General features: G+C 43.1%; 2 protein-coding genes and 1 pseudogene across 4 annotated transcripts; all 3 read right to left on the reverse strand.

Annotated features, from left to right (window-relative positions):
* Window positions 1–1,502: 1,502 nt before the first annotated feature.
* On the reverse strand, window positions 1,503–4,932 carry LOC100273001 (ankyrin repeat pseudogene; annotated as a pseudogene). Of its 2 annotated transcripts, NR_158592.1 has the most exons (7): window positions 4,885–4,932; window positions 3,428–4,620; window positions 3,250–3,336; window positions 2,793–3,156; window positions 2,303–2,419; window positions 1,930–1,974; window positions 1,524–1,813 (listed from the first exon to the last, which is right to left on the reverse strand). The product of NR_158592.1 is annotated as an ankyrin repeat pseudogene, transcript variant 1 (transcript). The 2 variants fall into 2 exon arrangements; NR_158593.1 differs by lacking the exons at window positions 3,250–3,336; window positions 3,428–4,620; window positions 4,885–4,932 and having other exon boundaries at window positions 1,503–1,813; window positions 2,341–2,419; window positions 2,793–3,117.
* On the reverse strand, window positions 4,818–7,435 carry LOC113174990 (uncharacterized). The gene is made up of 3 exons (NM_001365729.1): window positions 7,309–7,435; window positions 5,665–5,960; window positions 4,818–4,979 (listed from the first exon to the last, which is right to left on the reverse strand). The coding sequence occupies exon 2, from the start codon at window positions 5,930–5,932 to the stop codon at window positions 5,666–5,668; it is 267 nt and encodes an 88-aa protein (NP_001352658.1). The 5' UTR covers window positions 5,933–5,960; window positions 7,309–7,435; the 3' UTR covers window positions 4,818–4,979; window position 5,665.
* Window positions 7,436–24,597: 17,162 nt separating this feature from the next.
* LOC100037791 (uncharacterized) lies at window positions 24,598–25,992 on the reverse strand. The gene is given in 2 exon segments (NM_001112492.1): window positions 24,598–25,181; window positions 25,259–25,992. Coding segments are annotated over 2 exon segments (615 nt in total). The 5' UTR covers window positions 25,799–25,992; the 3' UTR covers window positions 24,598–25,106.
* Window positions 25,993–26,687: the final 695 nt, after the last annotated feature.

The following is a 26,687-nucleotide window of genomic DNA, read 5'->3' on the forward strand; positions in this document are numbered from 1 at the left end:
GACTTTGCTCTCCCCAAGGATGTTCATCTGATTTCCCCCTTTTGGAATGAGGGTCATCCTGCAGAGGGAGTTGATATAGCGATAATACTTGTGAATGTTGGTTGACTCCCAATATTTTCCAGACTCAGACAGATGAAGATCCTTGGCTTCATCTCTTGTGGGCTGACGGTAATCATGAATCTTAATCCTGTCTCCAGATATATCCTCGTCAGAAAAACCAAGAATGTGAGCAAATCTACGATAGCTCACCTTGTACCAACTACCTTCAATGAAGAAGTTCAGGTAGGGGTAGTTGTAGTGGCTCTCCTCATCAGCCAGCTTTATCCAGAGAGTGGAATAAAATTGTGCAATCACTTCATCATTCCAATCATATTGGAATGTCATTATGTTCTTCATTTGCTTCCTTTCACAGGCCCTCAGTGCCTGTGACATCTCTGGATCCCCAATTGCTTCGCAACCTTCCCAGTTAATATAACGTTGATGAAGGATGGGCTGATGCTTCTTGGGAAGAATAACTGAATTATAGAAATCAACATGGTGAAGAGTCCAGAAACGATTTCCATCGATCCTGGCATCGCGAATACGCAATACCGGATTTTGGAAACGCAGATCCTGGAGAAGTGCAGACCCTCCACTGGCCGTGAAGTCCGTGACTGGCTCATTGCCAGCACGCCGAGCTTCGGCCCGGTGGAGCACCAAGCCGCGAATCACCGGAGCCGACGCCGGGGGAAGATCGACTTCATCGTCCTTCCCACCGTCATCGTCACTTGCAGGCTCCCACGCCTGCGGATTCGTGGCAGGTCGAGACCTACCGGAGGGAGTCCGGGAAGTCCGACCCCGAGCACTTTGAGACCCGGAGGCCTCAGTACCCGGCATGACATTTCCACACCCGCGCCCTCGCTTGGATCGAGAGCGAGGAGGGGTATCACCATGGATCTCCTGTTCATCTGAAGAGTCGGATTCTACCACTGCTGGGTTCCTTCGTCGCACCATTCTAAAAAATAAGAGATAGAACCTAAGATGAGCAAGGATCAACCACGTTTGAGAAGAAACGCATAAGAGATTGAATCATGCACTTCAACCGTTCATATGAGCGGTTCAACTACAATGAACAATACACTACACGACGGTTCACTTACAGCGACCTACGGTTGGTTGCTAAAACGACCTTCAGCGACCTACGGTTGGTCGCTAAAAACTTTTAGCGACCCATAAGGATGGTCGCTATAAGTGCCGTCGCTAAAGGCTTTAGCGACCGACATTTTTTTAGCGACCGACCCTCCGTTGCTAATATTGTATATTTAGCGACCAACCGTGGGTTGTTGTACTATAGATTTAGCAACCAATCGTGAGTCGTTATACTATACATTTAGCAACCAACAGAAAGTTGCCCCTAATTATAGTCGTTAATAACGATAATATACCATTAATTAGCTTTCAACAACTGTTATATATACAAAAGCATCACAAATCACCAATTTTTATACACATAATCACATAGATATACAAATTTAATTAGTATTGCACAATGATAGATCCACATCACATAAACCATCAACAAGCACCACAACAAAATCATTCACAAAACCTACACATGTTATTATGTTTTGCACATATTTACAAACACTTTACAAAATCATTCACAAAAGTACTAACGCTTCAAGTGATTCGCAAAAGCCTTCATTGAGCAACTCAACAGGATTTTCCATAGATCTTTCTCTGCAGCTTTTGCCGCTTCATTGAGCAACTCAACAGGATTTTCCAGATAACTTATGTATTCAGAAGAGAGACGTGGAGAAATGTTTATATCCAGCTGCCCAAAGGAAAGATTCACTCAAACAATGCTCATACAAAATTGCAAAAAAATCACTATTTAGTGCTCGCATCAGAAAGCTTGCAAGTCAAATTGAGAAGAATTTTCAGGTTCACCTGAACATCTTTGTATGGTACTGGGACTAGGCAAAACTGATCAACCTGAAAGAGTTGAAGCAATCCTGTCAGAATTATCATGGGCAATAGCATGTCATGCAGAACTTATAGCTAGAACTTAGCTAAGAAATTACTTGATTGCTTTTATAAAGAAAAGCAATCATCCCCAATAGTTGTACTGTTGGAAATCGAAATAGCAAAATACAAATGTTCTTAACTATATTTTTAGTAATCTGAAGGACTAGCCAAACAGCTTTAACTATCCTTCGAGTACTCTGAAGATTCTAATTACAATAATGTGCACCCGTGATGAATCAAGCAAAGAATAGACTGGCTTGAAAGGAGGACATGATAAGGAGACTTGTACACGAACACGAGCAAGTAGTTCAGAATAGGAATTATCTTCTTGACCATGTAAGATGCATCTCGCAATACTGAGAAGTGGTCAACTCTACTGATGCAACCATCAGGCTCCTGTTATTCCAGATCCCTGAAAAACAAGATAGACAGCTACTAAACTTCAGACAGCTACTAAACTTCATATAGCTGTAAGAAAACAATATGTCCACGCAGATGTAACTCTAAAATAAGGGCAAATAAATAAAAAATTGGCTACACACTGAAACCACGCCTTACAGATATAACAGCGTTATAGCTCTCAATGCAGGTTATAGTCAGCTAAAACTGAAATAGCAAACTACTTGTAAAAGACACCTGAAAAGAACCATACCTGGGGCCTCCATTTCCAGAGAATTTTGGGATTATGAAACACCGCAGATGCGGCTTCGACGAAACGGAGGCGTTGGCGAGGGTTTCGATCATATGGAAATACAGAGAACGCGAAGACGCTGATATAGACTCACCATCGTTATTAGTCGTTCAGGAGAACGAATAATGATCTTCCGTCGCTATCAGCCCACGCGCCGTTTTCTTCTGCCGTCCAGAGCCGTTCTTCTCTCTTCAAGGTTCTTCTCTCTCCCGTCAAGCCTCTTCCTTCCATCTCATTTTCTTCAATCTCCATTTCCCTCCCCTGCTAGTCTCCTCCCCTGCTGCCCGGAGATCTGCTGCCCGTGGTCCCGCGCCAAAGCAGGTGGCGGCGGCGCTGCACCTCCTTCTCTCCAAACTCCGCGTCTTCTCCCTTGCTGCTCGCGGCCCCGCGCCAAAGCAGGTGGCGGCGGCGCTGCGACCACAACCCTAGTCCGCGCCAAAGCAGGTGGCTTGTCGTTGCTGCAAATGAAGTAGAAGCACCAATAGTCGAAGCTGCAAATGAAGTAGAAGCACCAATAGTCGAAGCTGCAAATGAAGATGAAGCACCAATACTTGTAGCTGGAAATGAAGATGAAGCACCAAGCCGTGAACTTGTCGTTGCTGCAAATGAAGATGAACACACGACTGCTACTACGCCACCTAGAAGTGTCAAATGGGTAGTTAAGAAAATTACCCCTAGAAAGAAACTGAAAAACCATAGATCTGAAATGTGAGCTTGTGAAACTGCTACCTGTTTTTTGCTCCCAGAAATGTGAGCTTGTGTGATAGCTTGTGAAACTGCTACCTGTGTATTGCTCCCAGAAATGTGAGCTTGTGTAATAGCTTGTCAAACTGCTACCTGTGTATTGCTCCATTGAAATGTGAGCTTGTGAACTAGCTTGTGAACTAAATTGTGGTACCTGGGAACTAAATTGTGAACTAGCTTGTGAACTGAAATGTGAGCTGCGAATTTTGTTCTGGGATGGCAGTTTATTGCTCCCAGATTTTGTTCTACCTGTTCAACCTGTTTATTGCTCCCAGATTTTGTGAACTAAATTGTGCTCCCAGATTTTGTGAACTAAATTGTGCTACCTGTTCACTGGGAAAATGAGTTTGTTCCCAGCTTTTTGTGTTCAGCGAATGGACAGTGAAATGGACAGCGAATGATATGGGAGCAATAAACTCTGGTAGCCAAAGGCAGATTTTGTTCCCAGATTTTTGTGTTCCCAGATTTTGTTCCCAGATTTTGTTCCCGGACTCTGGTAGCCAATGACAGTGAAAATGAAATGTGTTCCCAGATTTTTGTTCACTGTCCGGAATACTGCTTCACTGTCCAGAAACAACAGCAGCGAATGGCAGATTCAGCGAATGGCAGATTCAAGAACGGCGCGATTCTCTCTGTAGAAAGACTGGGTGCGTCTAGTGCGGGTAACGGATGTGAGACAGCGTCTGTTTCAGTGTAATAAACATCATCCTTCCCTGGTAATAGAGGATTCATGTCCATTTTAGAGTGTAGTATCTTCTCTGGTTTTTCATAATGTCGAATCCCTCGCCTACGCCTCCGTTTCGTCGAAGCCACGTCTGCGGTGTTTCATAATCCCAAAATTCTCCCATTTCCATGTAGCTATGTGCAAAGCAGTATTTCCCTTCTTGTCCCGCACATTGAGAATGGAAACATCAGCCATCAGTAACTCTTCCACTACATCTGTGTTCTTGCCTTTCACAGCCATGTGAAGTGCAGTTTGTCCCTTCCTATCCTTGATCGGAACAATTCCTGGATCCCTCTCTATGAGTGCCTTGACAATACGATGGTATCCAATCCTTGCAGCAGTATGTAGGGATGTCTTCCCGTTTTTTCGCACAATCCTTATGCAGCTATCATCAGTGTCCAGTATAGCATTTACCACATCCAAGTGATCCTTGACAATATACAAGTCACAACCCCTGGTACCAATTTACAAGTCACCTATAAGTTACTTTGATCAAGGATAGGGGGTAAAGAATAGACTGGCTACATTCCATACGATATTGCTCATGATACTGGAAATCCAATGCGTCATTGACTTTTGTAACTCAGGATGGATATACTACGAAGACTTAAATAATACGTTTTAGTTCCATTTTAAAATTACCAGTACAAGCCTATGCAGCACAGTTAGCATTTTATCATGGCAACAATATGTATTACTCTACTACCAGTCTATTTACCAGGAGAGAAGTGTACAGGATTCCTTGCTTAAGTGTTATGGTAGGAACCTCTTCTCGTCTTCTGTTTTGTCTGACTTGTCTTCCTTCTTCTCTTGCTGTTTAAGAAGAGAAATAAGGAAACCTTCATATTTCCACATACATATATTACTAGACTAGTCAAGATTCGTAAATACAGGATAGCAGTTCATGTGAACTGGGTTTTGTTGCTTTGGGCATATTTCATTTTCACCAAACCAGTGTATCCAGACCACAAATGGGTACACAACAATTTGACTCAATACCTGCTTTGTATAAGGTATTTGTGTGCTCTCACCAAGGAATGTTCTACTATTTCCATTCCATAAGATCAATTGTGCTTGTGGAACATAAAGAACTCCATATGCTATCCTAAACAGCAGGGGCAGAGCTCAGAAATCAGATACTTAGACACAACAACCATGGATACCTATAACTTAAAGTGACGAATAGAAATACTTTAACTAGATTTTAGAGTTACTAATCTAGATTATCGGGCATAGCACATCGACTAAATCAAGCACCACACCACTTAATTTAACAAGTAGAGCCTTATCAAATAACATAGAGTTTTGACAAGTCCACAATTTTTAAATCTAAAGACCTAAAACACTAATGGATGATACTTGCTGATTTTAAATACTAATCGACTTCCGTTGTTTAAAAAAAACTTGTTGTTTATGACAAGATTTGGTCAAACTTAAAAACTAAAACTTGTTTCGAAGACCATGCACAGTCAAATAAGTGTTTTTGAAAACTACGTACCTCATTTCTTTACTACAAGGGTAGCGAGTCCAGTAATATCAGGATTCTTGAGCTGCTCAAGCTGCTTCTTCCCTCTCCTCAACAAGTACTCTATGTGTACAAAGTTCCTACGGTCAACACTCCTTGCGTTGTCACGGAACTCTGCCAAGATAACAGACTCGATCCTGCGGCGTTCTTCAGGGGCCTTAAGGCGTGCTGTCCGAAGGAATCCCCTGTACAGCGCCAAAACCTGCTTCTGAATACCAGACAGCTTTGGGCGGGAGGCCATATCATCCTTGTACAGCAATCATCAAAGCCTGATGCAAATGTAACTACAAAATGAGCTATTTTCAGACAGTAGACATGTGTTTGGACAGCAGAACAGCAAGTCAACAACTATCTGTTTAGCTCACAATTCATAAAATATGTATCCAAAAATAGTAAACTAGGACTTTTTGGAAAGCTTATAAAGTCCTCTATAACTTTTGTATTACCATCACAACAAGATTCGACCTTTAGAAAGGTCAAACAGCGCTAAACATAAATTTTGTCCAGATTTGGACAGAATTCGACTAACTACTTCAAAAGTCCAGAACTGGAGTTTCCGAAATCCAAATCCGGTGATCCTAGACTTTTTAGAAAGTTAATAGAATTGTCTACAATTCATTTATAAACATCTCAGGTTAATTCAATACATATCAAAGTCAGTTACTACAAACAGACTTCGCTGTCCAGATTTGGACAGATTCAGACTCTATAGTTCAAACAGCTGTAACTTGATCTCTAGACCACCAAAAAGGGTGCTCCAAAATTTGTTGGAAAGCTTAAGAAAAGTACTACAATTCTTCTATAATTACTAAGGGCTGATTCTCAGTTTAGCTTAGCCAAACAATCCAATTTTCGAAACCTGTATAGAATTCGGACAGATTCTGAGACTGGACTTGGAAAAATCATAACTCCTAAACTACTACACCTATGGTCATGAAATTTTTACACAAGTAAGATAAAGAGATTATCTACAAGTTTTATATATAACGCTTCTACAGAAAACATGATCTACTTTATTGGACTAGCTGCATAACTAAAACTATACCTACAGCCCTAAACATCAATACCTTCAATTTAACTTCTATTTGGCTTGTAAAATTATCCTATGTTTGGCATTTAGAATACTCTAACACCTTATTAGCAAGATGTTAAAAGAACATTAGAACAACCTTGATATCGCACAATTCATATACAATAATTGGTTCAACTATACCTAAAAAAATACTTGTACTAAAACACTCTACACATAATCCATCTACAAACATCATGCATATCTCTAATTAGTTTCGTAATACGAGACACACATACTTGCTTCAACTCCAACTCAGGTCATACAACACATCTACTTTCCACTCGAACGGCAACCATATTATCGCACACAACTAAAACATTTCATCAAGTAGCTAAAACAACACATACACCAAGCATAATTATTACGAGTAATTTAGAGGAAAACATCCTTCCCTAAGGTCATGATGGAGTAAGACATCAGCAATAGGGAATTGGAGATCACACCGCACAACACCTGCTAATCAAAATAGCATCATCGACACATACAGCTAACAATCTCTTCAACTCAATAACTGAGTGAACTAATTAGGACACAAATTACCTTACCAACATAAAATCCCTCCGGAACCCATGAAAACGCTGAGGGTTTTGGTTTAGATTTTTCATCGAGCGATTGGCGGGGGTTGTGCTTGGACTTCGTCTTCCCCCAAATCATGGGATTTCTCCTCACAAGAACACACGAATATACACACGGTTAGCATCTACTTAATCGACGCCGAGTACTAAAACGACAGGGCGAGAACAGGACCTCGTCGGGGGTCGACGGTGTTGCAGATGGGGCTGCACACAACACAAAACTCCTCATGGTCATTTCGTCGAGCACCATAGAGATGGGTCAGCCACCAGTAGAAAGGGGCTGGACGAGTACCGTGTGCCATGGGAGGGGCTGAGTGCTTGCAGCAGCAGGGCCGAAGGGGGAGCTGTGGCTGGGGCAGGGGCGAGGTCGGCCACCAGGGAGATGGCTGGGGCGGCGGCGGCCATGGAATCTGGGTAACCTGGTGGGGAGGGAGGAGATGGAGGAGGGGCAGCCATGGTGGGACAAGCCTGGACGCCTAGTGGAGGAGGAGATCCCGGTGGAGGAGCAGCGGCAGGGGCGCTCAAGGTGTTGGGCGCCATGGATCTGGAGAAGGGGAGCTGCAGGGGCGCTGCTGTGCCGTGGGAAGGAGAGGAGTAGAAGGTGACGCACCATGGGGAGGATGAGGTCGGCGCAGGGAGCTCGGGCGAGCTGGGGCTGGGTGCCGAGCAGAGGGAGATGAGCACCCAAATGGTGGCTGGACTGGCTGCCGTGCTTGAGCAGAGGAGGAAACGATGGGATGAGAACGATCTGGAAGTTGCAGCTTCGGGGAGCAAAAAGAAAATACCTGATTGGACAAGAAGGAAGAAAGGCGGTGGAGGATAAAGAAAAATGGGATTTTCCCACTTAATTTTATTTCATTCTCGAAAATACGAAGGCAAATACATATACAAACTCGAATTGATTTGGGTGAAATATAACGGTTTGGACTAAGCGACATTTGGGATGTACATTTTTAAGTATAATCAATACTACAACAGAAAATAATAATAGTATAAATTAAGTAAATCTTGTGATTGGAAACTTCATCAGTTATAAAGTTAAGCAAGAACAGGCACAAAAAATCATGGCCAATGCCGCGGTGGCTGGCTGCCTCACTGGCTTCCTGACGGCGACCGCGGCCGAGGGGCGGGGTGGCGTCGTCGACGAGCGGCGGGATGGGGCCGTGATGGGGCAGAAGTGACGGCGGCTGCGCTTGTGGTTTGGTGCGTGAAATAGGGTTTCGTTTGTTTAGTAGGCCTATAGATGGGCTTTGGTGAGTAAATAAGAAACACAAAAATCACGTACCCCTATAGCGACCCACCATCAGTCACACACTTACCTCTATAGCGACCAACCATATGTCGTTAAATTTCTAGACTTTTAGCGACCCACAGACCGTCGCTATAAACGCATTTAGCGACCAACCGTCGGTCCATAACTTTTAGCGACCAACCGTCAGTCCCTAATAAGGGTCGCTAAAGATCAACCGTCGTGTAGTGAATATCAAATCGCTAATCTCAAACAGTGTTTGTGACAAAATGAAGATAGCCTAAGTGTTGCAATCACTTAAACCAAAATGTACCCAACGAATGATACATAAGATAATCAAGAACGCGTAGGATCGAGTACACGGAAATAACATAGAACAGTACCTCGATCCGAAGATGGGGGTCAAGATCTCCAAACGAGAAGGAGGAAGATGGTGGAAACACGTCGGGAAGAACGGATCTCCAACCACACTTCCAAACGGGTTAGAGCTCGAGAGAGTTTGGAGAGGAGAGAGGAAAAATAGAAGTGGCGGCGGCGGCTGGAAACAAGTCTGAGAAGGGAAGAGAAGAGAGGGAGAGGTATAAAAAGGAGAGGAGTCGGCCGCCAGAAAGCCGAAAACCGGTTCAACCGGTTTCAAAACCGGTTCAACCGGTTTCGGGTCAGACGGCGCAGTAAAAGCGCGCAGAAAACAGTGTTGACTGCGCGCAAAACCTGGCAGTCTGACAGCACAGACTGCAAGACTGACAGCGCAGACTGCGCGCGGACTGACGGCGCGACGGCCAAAACCGGTTCAACCGGTTTTTATACCGGTTCAACCGGTTTCCACCAGGAAGAAACCGGTTGAGTGGTCTACTCAGCCGGTTTACTCAACCAGAATTCAAATATTGCCCGGAAGGGCTGTAATATCACTTAGCAAATATGACATTTCTCAATTCATATTGCTCAAACAAACAATTTTCAATCATCAAATTTGATCAAAATTTTAGTTATTAAGTCACGTTTCGAGAATCCAAGATATTTAGCTCACTCCTAAGAAAACAAAACCTAGTCTCATCAAGGGGTTTAGTGAAGATATCGGCTAGTTGATTTTCGGTGCTCACATGAAAAAGTTCGATATCTCCTTTGGCTTCATGGTCTCTCAAGAAATGGTGTCTAATGTCAATATGTTTAGTTCTAGAGTGTTGCACTGGATTGTTTGCAAGTTTTATGGCACTCTCATTGTCACACAAAAGAGGAATTTTGTTAAACTCACAGCCAAAATCTCTAAGGGTTTGCTTCATCCATAGCAACTGTGCACAACATGCCCCAGCTGCTATGTATTCAGCTTCTGCAGTGGAGAGTGCAACACAATTCTGTTTCTTGGAACTCCATGACACTAAGGACCGCCCAAGGAATTGGCAAGTCCCAGTAGTGCTTTTTCGATCTACTTTGCAACCGGCATAATCTGAGTCAGAATAGCCAAGCAAATCGAAAAAGGAGCCTTTAGGATACCATAATCCTAGGTTTTGGGTGTGGACTAAGTATCTTAGAATTCTCTTAACGGCTACAAGATGGCAGTCTTTAGGATTTGCTTGAAAACGAGCACACATACAAACACTCAACATTATATCAGGCCTAGATGCACATAAGTAAAGCAGTGATCCTATCATTGATCTATATAATTTTTGATCTACAGGTTTACCTTCCTCATTTAGGTCGAGATGTCCATTTGATGACATTGGAGTCTTGGCGTGCTTTGCTTTTTCCATGCCAAACTTCTTGAGCATATCTTGAGTATATTTAGTTTGGCATAGAAAGGTACCTTCCTTGAGTTGTTTGACTTGAAATCCCAGGAAGTACTTAAGCTCGCCCATCATAGACATCTCAAACCTGTTCGTCATTACTTTGCTAAACTCTTCACAAAATTTTTCATTAGTACTACCAAATATAATGTCATCAACATATATTTGGCACACAAATAATTCATTATCAACTTTTCGAGTAAACAAAGTAGAGTCAGCTTTTCCTATTGTAAACCCATTTTTAATTAGAAAATCTTTAAGACAATCATACCAAGCTCTAGGGGCTTGTTTAAGCCCGTAGAGTGCCTTGTGAAGAAGATAAACATGATTTGGCTTCTTTGGGTCTTCGAAGCCCGGTGGTTGCTCCACATATACTCTTTCTTGTAGTGGTCCATTTAGAAAAGCGCTCTTGACATCCATTTGATATAGCTTGAAATCATGGTTAGTAGCATAGGCAATTAATATTCTAATTGACTCTAACCTTGCTACCGGCGCATATGTTTCACCAAAGTCAAGTCCTTCCACTTGAGTATAGCCTTGGGCAACCAACCTTGCCTTGTTTCTTGTAACAACGCCATTTTCATCTTGCTTGTTCCTAAAGACCCATTTAGTCCCAATCACATTTTGTTTGGGTCTTTGGACTAAGGACCAGACTTCATTCCTAGTGAAGTTGTTCAACTCCTCTTGCATCGCAGTTATCCAATCCGGATCACCCAATGCTTCTTCAACCTTAAGTGGCTCAAGAGAGGAAACAAACGAGTAAAATTCACAAAAATTAGCTAAACGAGATCGAGTCGTTACCCCTCTCCTGATGCTACCCAGGATGTTGTCCACCGGATGATCCCTTTGAATTGAATGATGGACTCTTGGATGAGGCACTGATGAATGTCTTTGTATTTGCTCTTCATCATCAGTTACTTGATCAAGAGGCACTTCACCATCAATATTTTCTTGTTCATCTTCTACCACTGTTGGCATCCTTTGATGATTTTCTTCGTGGTTTGGATGACTTGAGGTTGATGGGTTTGCTTGGGTGGAGACATTGTCACTCACCACCCTTGCACCCACATCAACTACCTCATTGGTCATCCACAAGGTTCCTTCTTCATCATCCCTTTCTTGAGGTCTCACCTCACCTATGGCAAGTTTCTTTATGGCCTCACAAGGTAGTTTTTCATTTCCTGCAATGTCATTAGAAATATGCCCTTGCGAGCCATTAGACTCATCAAATGTCACGTCTATCGCTATTTCAACAAGACCGGTGGAATTGTTGAAAACACGATATCCATGCGCATTTGATGCATAACCAAGCAAGAAACCCTCGTCCACTCTAGGAGCAAACTTTGAGCTCTTGACTTTCTTGTTAAGAATAAAACATTTACAACCGAATACTCTAAAATAATCAACTTTAGGTTTGTTACCAGTGAGAAGCTCATAGGCAGTCTTTTTGTAGATCTTATGAAGATAGAGGCGGTTGATTGCATGACAGGCGGTGTTGACCGCCTCTGCCCAAAAGTTGTCAGGTGTCTTGTATTCATCCAACATGGTTCTTGCAGCTTCAATTAGAGTCCGGTTCTTTCTTTCCACAACACCATTTTGTTGTGGAGTGTAAGGCACCGAGAACTCATGCTTGATTCCCTCTTCTCCTAAGAATTCTTCGACACCTGTGTTCTTGAATTCCGTCCCATTATCGCTTCTCACTTTCTTGATTTTGAGCTCAAATTCATTTTGAGCTCTCCTCATGAATTTCTTTAAGATTTCTTGAGTTTCACCTTTGTCACTCAAAAAGAAAACCCAAGTGAATCGAGAAAAATCATCAACAATAACTAAACCATACTTACTACCACCAATGCTAATGTAGGCCACAGGTCCGAAGAGGTCCATGTGAAGAAGCTCCAATGGCCTCTTTGTTGTGACCACATTCTTTGATTGATGTGGGACTCCATGTTGCTTTCCTGCTTGGCATGCGCCACAAACCCTATCTTTCTCAAATACAACATTTGTTAGTCCAATGATGTGATTATCCTTTTGAAGTTTGGCCAAATTCCTCATACCAACATGGGCTAGCCGGCGATGCCATAGCCAACCCTTGTCGGATTTTGCCACTAAACAAGTCTCAGGCGTCACTTTACTTGTTGTGAAATCAACAAGATAAAGCTTACCCTTCAAGCGACCTGTAAAGGCAACTGAGGAATCCTCCCTTCTAAGGATTTTCACATCCACATCCGAAAATAAGCAATTATAACCCATTCCACAAAGTTGTGAAACGGACAACAAATTATAGCTCAAGGAATCTACTAATAAAACATTTGAAAGTGATTGTTGGTCAGAGATAGGAATTTTACCAATACCAATCACCTTGCTCTTGCCACTATCTCCAAACACAATTTCTTGTGCTTCTTGAGTTAGTTGCAATGTATGAAACATGTCTTTCTCCCCGGTCATGTGATTTGTACATCCACTGTCAAGCACCCAACTTGACCCACCAGAGGAGTAGACCTGCAAAACAAGTTTAGGCTATACTTTTAGGTACCCAAATTGAATTGGGTCCTACAGTGTTAGTTATAGCCTTGGGTACCCACACACTTCTTTTCATGACTTTTTGTTTAGTGTAGGCACCCACATATTTGACAACTAATTTCCCTGAATCCCAAGTCAACATATAATCACAAAGATATGAGTGGGAAATGGGAGCATTAGATTTTTGTCCACTTGAGGATCCCACTTCCTTCATCTTACTCTTTGTGGAACTCAAGTTAACCTTTACCTGAGATGACTTGTCATTTGAGGAGTGGATCCTCCCCAAGGCATCATATAGAGTGGTTCCCTCTATGAACTTGGGGGATCTCCACCCCTTATGCACTGTGCTAGGGTTTTCCTTTGATGAGTTGAACCCAAGCCCCCTTCTACCCTTGTTGGGCTTAAGGGACTTGTACTTGGGTTCAACTTTCTTTAACCCATCATTGCTAGAGCATCTTTTCAAAATTTCTTTGACCTTCACCTGTGGGCTTTGCTTCCTTGCATGGTTAGTTAGACAACAAGAAGCATGATATTTTGCACAATGCTTGCAAGAATTATCATTAGAGCTAGACTTAGATTCAAATACTAAAGTGGGGGCATTGATGTTCTTGCAATTTTCAAGTTGCACTTGAAGTTCTTGATTTTGAACATTCAAGCTTAACATGCTTGATTCAAGTGCATTCTTTTCATTTGCAAGGTTATCAATAGAGTTTTTCAAGTTAATTACTTCTATATCTTTATTGTGAATCAACTCTTGAAGCTCTAGGTTTCTTTCCTTTTCAAGGATAAGCAAGTCTTCTTGAGCATCAAGAGTTGCCTTTCTTTTATCTAGCTTTTCCATTAATTTTGTGATAACATTGTATCCATTTAAGCCAAATTCTTTAATCATTTTATTTTTCATGACAATTTGATCATCATTATCATCATTTGAAAAATCATTACTAAACAAAGTTACCTTATCTCCCTTTGCCATGAGGCAAGTTGGAATGTAGGAGTCGTCTTGAAGGTTGGTGAAGAGTTGCGCGCTTGAGGTAGATTGGATGGCCACATTTGCCACCACTTCCTCTTCCTCGGAGCTAGAACTCTCATCATCGGAGTTCCATTCTTCACCAATATGAGCTTGTCCATACTTCTTCTTCTTGAAGTATCCCTTGGTCTTGCCTCCCTTTTTAAACTTATCCTTCTTGTATTCCTTCTTGGCTTCTTGTTCCTTCTTGTTAGGACAATCCGCTATGAAATGACCGGTTTGGCCACATTCATAGCATGCCCTCTTCTTTCCTTTCCTTTGGAACTTGTCATTCTTCCTTACAAATTTCTTGAAAGTTTTGATGAACATAGCTGTGTCTTCATCACTTGAGCTATCTTCATCACTTGAGGTCTCGACCACTTTCTTTGCTTTGTGGTCTTTGCTCTTCTTGGGATTGTCTTGTTCATTTGTGATCAAGGCATGAGAGTCTCTTGTCTTGATGGGGGCTTCCTCGGACTCGTGTTGTTGAATTTTTGCAAATAGTTGATGAGGCGTCATGTCCTCATAATCATCACGATCCCTTATCATCCTTGCAAGACTTTTATCCTTCTCTTTATAAGCTCTCATGAACAATCTTGTGACCTTGGAGTCACTCCAATCTTCACTTCCAAGTACTCTTATTTTGTTGACCAATACCATCAATCGATCAAAGAGTGATTGGAGCGACTCACCCTTTGTCCAATCATACCTTGCAAGCTCACTTTCCAAAGCTTCAACTCTATGTCTTTTAGCTTTGGGATCTCCTTCATGTGACATTCTAAGAATGTTCCAAATGTCACGAGCATCTTCCCTTCCTTGAACTTTCCGGTATTCTTCCGGACAAAGACTTCCTTTGATTATGCTCACTGCTTGAGCATTTCGATGAACCTCTTGCATCATTTCCAGAGTCATCTCTTCTCCTTGGGCGGGCTTATACATACCTACATTAACAATCTCCCAAAGACTAGGATGCACACCGATTAAATGCGACTTCATCTTGTCGGCCCACTCATCATAGTTCAACTCACTAAGAGTTGGTAACTTTCCAAGTGGGGCGGAAGAGAAGTTGGGAATATAATTTCTAGAGTAATCGAATTGAACTTTACTAAAGTCATTACCTTTGCTTTTGGTAGATGATCCTTCGGTGTTGAGACTTACCTTGCTCAATACCTTAGACACCAAAAGATCCACTAGATCGTCATTATAATCAAATGTTCCCTTACCTTTACCTTCTTCGGCCTTTCTTCTTGTTTCCTCTTCTTCGGCCTTTTTCCTAGCATCTTCCTCTTTCATTTTGAGGAACATTTTCTCGGCAATCTTCATGGCGAGGTCGAGGACCTTGGGGTCCACTTCCTCACCGGAAGATGTGACGGGGATTTCCTCGAGAAGAGGATCCACATGGTCCCGTTGTGTAGACATGATCGTTTCCTCACGCGGTTAAGCGTAAAACGAGGCACGAACCTCTGATACCAATTGAAAGTAGCCTAGAGGGGGGGTGAATAGGCTACACCTGAAAATTTTCACTAAAAACTTCGAAATAGGTTAAATCAAAGTTGCACAGGTGCAAACCGGTTCAGTCGATTTTAATCCCAACTGAACAAGTTTGAACCCACTCAACTTGAATTTAATAATCTATTGAACAAATTCGAAGTAGTAAAGAAAATAGCTAAAGATTTGCCCTACACAAGAACTACTTGAATGAATAATATGAACCAACCACCGAATATGAAATGCTTAACAAGAACACACAAGAACACGCGATATAACCCGAGGTTCGGCAACCACCACAAAGGTGTCCTACTCCTCGTTGAGGAACCCACAAAGGACCGGGTCTTTTCCAACCCTAATCCTCCACAAGCCGACCACAAAGGTCAAGGCAATCTCTTCTCAAATCTGCTCAAGGAGCGGGTGATACAAACTTCTTGGGGTCGTCCACAAATTTGGAGACTCCCAAGCAACCTCTAACCGTCAAGGAACACGGGGTTCCAAGAGTAACAAATCCGCACACAGTTAAGTTTGCAACGAGCTCAAGAACAAGAGAATGGGAGAATCGAGATGAAAATGACAGCGAGTTCGATCGAGTTCACCTCACACCAAGGGTCCTTCAAATGATTGAAGGAGATGCGATTGCGGGTGTGAGAGGTGAAGTGAATGCTCTTGTTTGAGGGTTGGTCAGCCAAAGATTCGTGGGAGAGGCAGAAGTAAATGAGAGAGAGAGTGTGAGGGGGTATATAAAGGATCCCCCAAAAGCTGGCAGCCGTTGGGAGAAAGGGGGCAAAAACCGGTTGAACCGGTTTTCAAACCGGTTGAACCGGTTTCTACCAGGGGGATCCCGGTCCACTGGTCTACTCAGCCGGACACTGGACCGGTTTCAAAACCGGCTGAGTAGGGTCAAAATTCGGCTCAACCGGTTTCAGAAAAATATCTGCTGCAACTTTTCTGACAGCTCTGACTGTCAGACAGGTCAGAGCAGAGGTGGCAGGATGAACAGTACCAAAACCGGTTGAACCGGTTTCAGGACCGGTTGAACCGGTTTTGGGGGCTGAAACCAAACTTTGAGAATTTTGAAGAGAACTTAGGTGGAGACTTTGTGGGAAGTGAAATTTGTTTTTCTCAAGAGCATTCATGATCTGGAAAAGATGATCTCAAAGGAGTTTTCAAAAGAATTGAACTTGGCTCGTTTCACAACTTACTTAACCGTCGCGGATCCCTCTTAATTGTACGGTGATTCCTATGACTCAAGAATTATAAACTTAGCACCGCCGTTGTTTCATAGCACTTGGAGCACGCCATTGGATGTGGAATTTTAAATCCGCTGTGCTTTATACTTTTATTATCGTAGGATCTGTGCTTCTCCTGTCTGTAAAAATACTGTGTACACACTAGGAGCAAACTTGTTAGAATCTTAGTTTGTTTTGTCATTAATCACCAAAACCCTCAATTAGGGTTGATTGCACTTACACTAATTCATGTGAGAAAAATCACGTGTATGAGTTTTTTCTAATACACACGTCATATTCTCTATATCCTTCATTTTACTTTTATTCCGATTACTGAAAGAAATTTTAATAGATTGAAAGTCGGCTAATGGCGTGGTGTTACTTACAATGGAGAGCTGATGCAGCAAGGCTGACATGAAATCGTACTTTACTTCCCTCTCCTTGATGACCTTCTGGTGCGATCTACCTTGAAGTGCGAAAGGTACCACTTTTCTGTCATCTTTCTTATCTGATCCTTTTGTCATTGGAACTCCTCGTCCAACATTTTCATGTAGTCTTCTAATTTCTCATCCTCAGCGGGCGATGAGTTAGTCAGCCTTGTATTGTTGTTTGGGGCAACATTGTTGTGATCTTTGGGATCGACCATTGTGGTCGATCTAATAGGTTTAACCTAACAGATGCATTCTAATGGATGGGGTCTGATAGATCCGATCTTTTCGTCCCCGGTGGAGTCGCCAAAAAGTGTGTTGGTGACTTTTTAGACAAACACTAACGATCTCTAGATCCGCGATCGTAGTGAGTCCAGACTTTGGGGATGATCCCTAGGTCCCACCCACGGGGAGTCGAGACCTTGGTGAGCGAGGTAGTAGATAAGATGTAAGAAAAATAACACTACATGCAATGCGGTCTTGAACTCGACCTCTATTCCTGTTTATACGACACCACCTCTATGATGGCTACCACCTATTTCGGGCCAAACAGCAACAAACCCTAGGGCCTTCTAGTGATGAGCTATAAATTGGATTCGGCTCTAAAGGTGGACGGTGGTGGCGGTCTACAACGGGTCATTGGGTCGCTTGGTAGGGTTCCCTGTGGCGACGCGAATGGTTCGTAGCCTAGGGGCAGATGGTCCGATCTGGCGGCGAAAGTGGTTTCTTCCCTGCGTCGAGCCGAACGGTCCGTGCTCTAGGCCGAACAATCCGTGATGGTGCAGGGTTGTCTTCTTCATTGAAGGAACCTAGATTTTGCCCTCTTGGGGGAGAGACCTTAGGGTGCTCTGGGTCGGTAGGTCAACTGGGGCGTCCCCAGACGACGTAGAGTCATCTAGAGAATAAGATGTCAAGATTTGATTTCACTCTAAGGATCAGATCTTGAATGAAGTGATTCTTTCCCCGGGGAGGGGTAAGATTCTAGGGTCGTCTTGGGGTTGATAGGCCACCCAAGACGGGTCTAGACAACGTAGAGTCGAATAGGGGTAGAGATGGATATGCGGAAAACTACAACTAAAGATACATTACATCTACTCCTAGGGCAGAAAAGTTAGATAAAGTAGACTGTTTCGATTGGAATATGTTCGAGGGTTTAGTCGATCATACCCCTTTATATTTAAGGGGAAGAGGTCTGGACCTATAACTTGGTGAGACCCAATAGATCCCCATGGATAATTTAGGATAACCACATATGGATAAGTAGTCTCGATGTTTTGGAAACTGGGGTCCTAACCGACTAGTAAATTTGTGCTACATGCCCCTGTCCCGAATGGGTGATGCAAGAAGACACAAGAGATTTATCATGGTCCGGGCAAGAGAAGGCCCTACTTGCAGCGGGGGAGGGAGACTTGTATTATCTTGCACCAAAGTGCTCATAGTAGGGGTTAAAAGTAGTCGAGAGAGTGAGTGTGTCCCAAGTCTCTGAGTATGATTGAGGCAGAGTGCTAATATTGGGGTGAGGTGAGTTGTGAGCTGTGAAGTGTGTGGTCGTGAAGTCCCCCCGTAGAAGGCCTCGGGTTCCTCCTTTTATAGTCGCAAGGAGGAGGCCCCAGAGTGCAAGGGTGTTTGTGCTACTTGTTGTGATCAGAGGAGGCGTGTTCGAGCCCTGTAGTGGCGTGGACGACGGGATGGCTCTCGTCCTCGTGTCCAAGCCATGTAGCGACATGGCCAGTGGGATGGTCCTTGTCCTTGCATCATCTTTTGGTCAGGAGGACGTCTGATCCCTGTAGCATGTTCTTCTGACGGGGTAGAGCCGAGGCTTGACTCAGGAGCATGGGCATGCGCCCGATCCCTAACATGTACAGGGGCGCGGGTGTCGAGTTGGAGTAGTCGATACAATGATTAGCATGGTCTTCTGCGAGATTCGCGGGAGAGTAGATGACATTTAATGCGCGTCTGCTGGGTGAGTTGGCCGAGGCCGAGCTCGGGCAAGGCGGAGATTTCTCCTGAGGTCGAGGCCTTGATCGGATGTTGCCTGTAGCCACGCTCGGAGTGGTTGAAACAATGGCAGAGTGGGGGAACAGTGCCTCGTATTCGTGCCCTATGCATCGTCGTGGGCGGTAAAGGTAGATTAGACCTTAGTCGTGTCGTCCTTTGTTGACTTTGGCACCCTCAGCGGGGGCATGTGAACGTATGGACGCACGTTCTGGAATCGGAGTGTTTGGCCGAGGCGGGTAGCTTCCGGCAGGTGAATCGGAAATATGCTTCTCGCTTGAGGTTGGCCTCGGGTGGGTCGAGACTGTGTATCCCGCCTGAGATTGGCCTTAGGAGAGTCGTGATTTTTGTCTCCTCGAGCCTCGGGCGAGTCGCGACTGCAAGCTCTCGCTTAAGGTTATCCTCGAGCGAGTTATGACTTGGGTCCCTCGGACCTTGGTAAGGTTGAGAGCGTGTCTTCTTATGTCCCCTTCTTACTCGAGCGTATAGAGACTTTAGGCTTGTGATCTAGATATCACTAAATATGGTACTCGACAAGTACTTCGCTCGTGCTTATCTGGTCGCCATGACGCGGACCATCGAGATGACAAAAATGGTGTCCAACACTACTACTACTGTAATCCGGTGCAACCAAGCAAGTAGTAGTACTATATTCTGCTGGACAAGGACGAACCTGTACGGCTTGCGGTCCGGCTCCGGCATGAACATGAACAGGAGATCCTGAGTGGCTCAGGCCACTTCCACACTGTGATAGCTCAGGATGCAACCTTTTTGAATAAAGTGATGATGACTGCTTTATAGTACGACCACCACACAAAACAAGATATTCTTTAATTTTGGCCAATAACCATGCCTGCTTTGTGTTGTCACATCTCATCTTTTTTTTTTCTAACTGCGAATCTGAGATAGGTGCATAGAAAAATTATTTCGTACTATACTTCGTTCTCGTCGCCGCCGAGAGGTCAAATGATTTCAACTTTAACTAATTATAAAAAAAATCGGTTCTTTCTAAAAGATAATTATCGTTCCCATTTTTTTTAAAAAAGTTAAGCTTTTTAAAATATTAATATTTATGGTACATGATTAGTATTGCTGGATAGATCTTCGAATCCAGTTTTATAATAAACTTATCTAGAGATATAAATATTGTTAATATTTTTATATAAATCTATAAAATTTTGATTATTACTTCAATGCCCGAATAAGGTATACCCTTAGGCGTTTAAAATACCTACGTAGGAGAGTGACTTTCGAATCCATAACAGAAGGACCACTACTCTCAAGAGTCAAGACCCCACGAGACCAGGACCAGTGGGGCTCACTTGGCCTTTAACAAATGATGAAGAGCCTCGACACTAACTTTCATTTATACAAAGATGCTCCTAATTAAAGGGATGTTTGCTTGATATTATAACATGTTTAGATTATATAATCTAACAAAAAATTTGTTGGATTATATAATCTGAATAGATTATAGTCTCAAACAAACACCTTCTAAGTTTACTAGATCGATCGGATAATATGGCATACATGAAACCATGGGCTACTCGTGTCCTGGGGCACCTTCACTGAACCGTGTAAAATTGAGGATTTGCACTATAGATGACATTATATGCAGAATAAAGTTTGAAATAGTGAATAAGATAGGGGAGCTGCTGGAGATAGCTAGGGATCCTCGCGCCATAGGGCGCTTAACAATATAAGCATCTAGTGCCCATCACACCCAGAGCACTTAAGGCTATCTCCAGCAGATCCCATATCCATCCCCTATCTTATCCCCTATTTTAAATTTCACTCTACAAACAGTGTTAATAGTATCATCTACAGTTATGCGTCCCCTATTTTACACTACCCGCTAGAGATGGTCTAACAATATAAACCTCCAGGGCTCCTCGTGCCTCGAGGTACCTAACGACCTAAGCCCTTGGGACCCCTCGCACCCTGTGGCACACTGGCACCTGTCCATATTGAAAGGGAAAATGTGCCTTGTGTCATTACTGTAAATGTTTTATTGATTAATGACCAACACAACATTGTAAACTAATAGGTTTGCTAAGTATGTGAATGCGAGTGCATAAGAAATAACTTATGATAAAAGATTAAGTTATAAAAAACAAGAAAATAAAGTTACACTACTTAGACCGGTTGGATTGTCACTAGAAATATATGTCTAAGTTATGGAAATACTCTTGGGCAAAGTTAAATTTATTTGGAGAAAAAAATCAGAAAAGAAGACAAGGTTTAGCTATCTGGGAAAATCGGACCTAAATTCTAGAGAGGTCTGGAATGAGACTTTAGCGGCTTGGCACACTGGACTAGTTCGGTGGCGCACCGGATTGAAGTTCCAGAGAGCTCTGCAAAGCGACTTTGGCTGCCCAGTCCAGTGATGCACCACACCTCGTGTCTGATGGTTCTCTTCAACCGTCAACGATCATCTCAATGACTAACTAACACATGGCCGCTCCGCCGCACCAGACCGGACCGGTGTCCCATGGGAAAGGAAGCTGGATCAGATCTCGTTGATGGCGGGCGACCGTTGGAGGTCCAGTGGTAATAATATCACTACTTTAGACTATAAAAGAGGTGGTAGAGCAACATTCAATTCAAGCGGAATTTGAGGCACAAAAGGTTGAGAACATTGGCAGGAATCCCTAACAAGATCCACCGAACGCAACCCAAGGGATTTGAAGACAATCCAGACATGCGATGATAGCAATTGTTAGGAGGTGTTTGAATACACTACAGCTAATAGTTAGCTGCTAAAATTAGCTGAAGACGTTCAAACGGTCTAGCTAATAGTTAAGCTATTAGTTGCTTTTAGCAAATTAGCAAATAGTTAGCTAGATATTTGTTAGCTGGCTAATTCCACTAGAAATTTTTTAGCCAACTAACTTGTCATGGTATCGGAAACCGGAGGACATTAGATTTGTGTTCGGTGGGGATGCAAGCGCGGACTCACTCCGAAAGGTGGATCACGAGGATCCGAGCTGGGAACTGAGACGCAGGGTTATACTGCTTTAGGCCGAGGCCCTAGTCCAGTGTAGTGCTAATCGTTGTATTGCTCATGGACATGTTACAACATGTGTGCTTGTGTGTAGGAGGAAGATTGTCCCGCCCTTTTATGGTGCGGCCTATGGCGTCGAGCAAAGGGTCTAAAAACGGAATCAGGTCATCGAGATGTCTAAACATGATTTTTTTCAGAAAAATTACTAAAATACAAAAAATCATGTCTTCTATTTCGGATTTCTCACTAGCCAAATATAGAAAACATAAATGACTTTCTAAAGTGCAAACAAGATATAGAAAGGTTGTTGGAGATTAAAAAGATATAGAAAGTGTTTTTTATGTAAATGACTCTCCAAATTATAATTTAGAGAGTAAATTTAGAAGGACTCTTGGAAATTAGTTGTGCCCATAAATTAATATATGATGAACAAAAGACATGGGGTGTTACACATTGTAGCTCGAATCTTTATAAAAATTCTTGTGTATTAGGCTCGTGCTATGCTGTCAGGACTCACTTTTTCTTGCTCTTCTAGCAATTCTTTCTCATATACACATTATGTACCCTAATATCTTTGCTACGAAAATATTATTTAGAACAAAGAGAGCATTAATATCTATAATTTATAATTATTATCTACCTAATCTACTTTTACAATAAACTTATCTAAAGATACGAAAATTTATAATTATTTTATATAAACCTAATTAAATTTAAGAAAGATTAATCGACATAAGCATTGTGTAGCGGCAGTACACACCATTAGTACAAAAAGAAAGGGAGAGTACATAGAATTGGTAACAAAAATAAAAGAAAAGAAAAAAGAGGAGAGTACATGAAGAGAGGATAGAAATGGATAGTTTTATAAAATCTAAAAGAATGTAAAAAATAACTATGGACCTGACCGAGGCGGACACACCAGGCAAGGCATCTTTCTGGTGACTGGCCAGGGTGCGTTGTGGACCGTGTTGGACCACATTTGCCACTGTTTCCATTTACCTCCTCCCTCCCCCTCCCGGGCAAAAAGATGAGTGAGGAATTCATTACTGCTGCTCAGCTCTGGTACACCAAACATCAAATATCTCCGATACACTGGTGAACAAAGTACACAAAAATATCTCCGATATAGTTTCACAGGAAATTAGGGCTTTGCCGTATACCTATCCATCACTGTTCGCTTGTGATTAAAGTCAATTATTTGAACTGTTGTACCTATACTCTATAAAGACAAAAAAAACATAACAACCATTTCTTAAAGTGCAATACATATAACGTGTATTATTAATGTTATTTTGTGTGAACTATGGAATACATAAAGTGCAAGATCACAACCATTTCTTAACATGAAAGCACTTAATTTACATACATGACCCATTAACTAGAAACCACTTGGTTCACATGACCCTCATCTTATGTGGAGCTATCATCCTCTGGAGGCTTGTATTCTTCATCTGAACTACTACCTTCCTCATCTTTACCATGTAACTCATGATCACTGCAACCAACATCCTCTTCATCATCCCCACTGACATCTCCAAACCACTCTTCATCTTCTTTTCCCTGTTTATTACCTGAATCTCCTTTCACTTCTTCTTGTTTATTTGTAAACATGCTGTCAACTTTTGGATCCTTAGAAGGAGACATGCAGATGATTCATTCGCTTGCAAATTCACTCCCTCCACATACACATCTGCTACTCCGCGCATCGGTTGTGTGATCAGACATTTTTTTACAAGACACATCATCAGTTAACAAAACCAATCCATCACCTAACTGCATCCCAGGCTTCAACCGATGCAACAGTAGTAGATCAGTAACTGGCATGTGATCCCTTAAGTAACCCTTGATCTCAAGCAAAGAAATCTTGTCCAGCTATATACGGCATTATGAAGGTTAGGGGGTTAAGCTTCCATTTTCAAAGGACATTCTATGATGTCAAACGACAGGGGATTATATATATAGACTTATTCCTAGAAAGAATGTAATCATATAATTAAGTAAGTTGAGGTTTATAGAACAAAAAAAAAACTTTGCATCTCTTAATGTATTTATTGTTAAAAAATACATTTTCAGATTAATCCAATGATACTTGTCTCGTATAATGAATATCAACATTACATATATATATATATATATATATATATATATATATGGTGAAACTTTAATGGATTGATTTATTAAAATCAGTTATTAGATCGGAGGGAGCAGGGTGCTTGGGGGGAGGCAGACTTGCAGCTCTGTTTGCGTGTCTGTGGTCCAGTGCCTCCTGCCTGGTGTAGGGAAGCAGCTGCTCTACATTGTCTAAAAAAGGAAAAATTAGATCCTCCCAATAGTCAGGATTTGTTTGCCTTCTGTTCCATCTTTCAGAAAAGCAAAGGGGTCCCAAAATTCGATCCATTTTTTGTTCCCTATCGTCGAAATTACTGGCTTTCCCCCTCGCCAAAGCTGAGCAACAAAAAGAGAATGGAGGCAAAACCAAAAAACGTCTCTTTCTGATTGTAAAATCATCGCAAACATCAGCAGGGACCAGCATGAAAACAGCAAATATTCACCAAACCAAAAGACTACTACTCGCTTTAGGAGAGCCTTTGACACGCGAATATCATGGAAGGGGCAAAAGAAGAAGAAGAAGAAAACACCTGCTGCTTCCTGGATTGTTCTTTCATCTTTCTTGCGTTGCGCCCCCAAAATGTCATTGTTCCAGGAAGCCATATTTGTACAAGCAGGCTTATCTTCTTGCAGCCTAATCCCAAGCTACACACATATGGTAGACATCCTACATCCTACTTATATAAAGCTAAATAAAGGAGGCCGCCATGGCAGGTGCACGCCCCCCCAGCTAGACGAAATTAATAAAAACATGGGATCTATGTACATTGAGGCCGCCATGGCAGGAAGGATTTGCTTGCTTGCTTCCTGGATCTATGTAGTTCTGAGTTCTACCACTACTAGTAACCAAGCACTAGGCAGCAGCCACTCACTAATCAGTCACTTACTTAATCACCTCCTCAAAAAACAAACAAAACGAGCAACCACCTGCTTCGACTCATCTCCGGTCAATGTCCTCAGAACGGCGCGGACGGCATCCTCTGCAGGGTCTTCCTCACCATCGGCACCGCCACCTCCACGGACTCCCGCAGCTGCCCAATCCACGCGCGAGCTTTGAGCAAAGCGACCATATATATGAAGGGCCGGGGGCTCTCGATGTCCCGCTTACCTCGTCGTACTTGACGCGGAGGCTCTCGTTCTCCTGCTGCAGCAGCTGCACCTTCGTCTCCAGCTCGCGGACGTACGCCTGCTTGCGCGCGCGGGACCGCGCGGCGGACTCGCGGTTCTTGATCATGCGCTTCTTCCGCCGGTCGGTGCCCCCGCCAGCCCAGGTGCCGGACGCGGCGGCGCCGACAGACATGTCGTCCTCGAGCACGCCGCGGCCGCCGTCGAAGGGCGCGACATCGGCGCCGGCGCCGGCGAGGTTGTACGGAAAGAAGGACCCCTGGGACGCCGCGGCATTGCGGAAGCCACCGCCGAGAGCCATGTGGTGGTGGCGGACACCGTCCGCGCCGTAGGCGCCGCCGCGGACCGGGGAGGACCCGCCCCCGGCCGCGGCGGAGGAGAGGAGGTGGAGGCGGGAGTTGAGGCTCAGCTGCGTGGAGATGAAGGCGCTGCAGGTGGAGACCGAGCCCGCCGCCACGGGCTGCGGTGGGGACGCGCTGGGGCTGCTGGCGGTGTTTGCCCATATGTCCTCGTCATCCTCCATGTCTATGATGCCCACCTCTATGCTTATGCTTGCTTGTTTTGGGCACGCACCGGCGCCCCACAGGGCTGGCTGGCTGGCACCCTTTAGTAGCCGCGGAGGAGGAGGCGGAAGCACAAGCACAAGCCCAGCTCAGCTCAGCTCACACTGTGACTGTGCCCTGCTTGTGTTGTGTCATTGTGTGTGCCTGAGACTGCCAACCAATGACCGAGAGATCACTGTTGACTATAGACTCAGACTGAGACCTGGCACTGGTCAAATGACACCAGAGACCGCCAATTGCCCAGACTCTCCCTTTCTCCGCTAAATCACTGCTGACTCTAAAATGAATACTAAATAAATAAACAGCCAATCACGTTAAATATGGATAGACAGTTTTAACCATAAGAAAGTTCACAAGCTACTAACACTTCCATAGGAATATTATACCCTCAGTTATAGCAAGTAAGTTTTAGATATTGTAGCTACTAGTAAAAGAAGAGTTATAGACGTGGAGGGGACATACATTAAAACTAACCGTGACCATAATTATGTCCTAACTTCTCACTATTTCATCCAACCTTAATATTTGTCCAATAGGCATAAATTTTTCATAAAAATTAGATGAACATTGTCGTTGCATGACGATATTAGTGTTTCTTAGGTACTCGAGAAATTTGTAGAGTTAAGGGGAAAGCAAGCGCGTAAGTAGAGACTCATTGGATTAGGGTGATTATAGCCTCCGAAAAATTCAAAACCATAAAATTACTTGAACTAGTCCTAAATTTAAAATGGATTTTAAAATTGTGTTTACAAATGTTTGTTTGCAAGTTCATCACAACAAATAAAATATAGTGCTATATATTCTCTCCAAAATTCTTTTCAAAATATCCTACAAATATTTTTCCAGTGA

Source organism: Zea mays, chromosome 7, assembly GCF_902167145.1.
Source record: "Zea mays cultivar B73 chromosome 7, Zm-B73-REFERENCE-NAM-5.0, whole genome shotgun sequence".
Classification (NCBI taxonomy): domain Eukaryota; kingdom Viridiplantae; phylum Streptophyta; class Magnoliopsida; order Poales; family Poaceae; genus Zea; species Zea mays.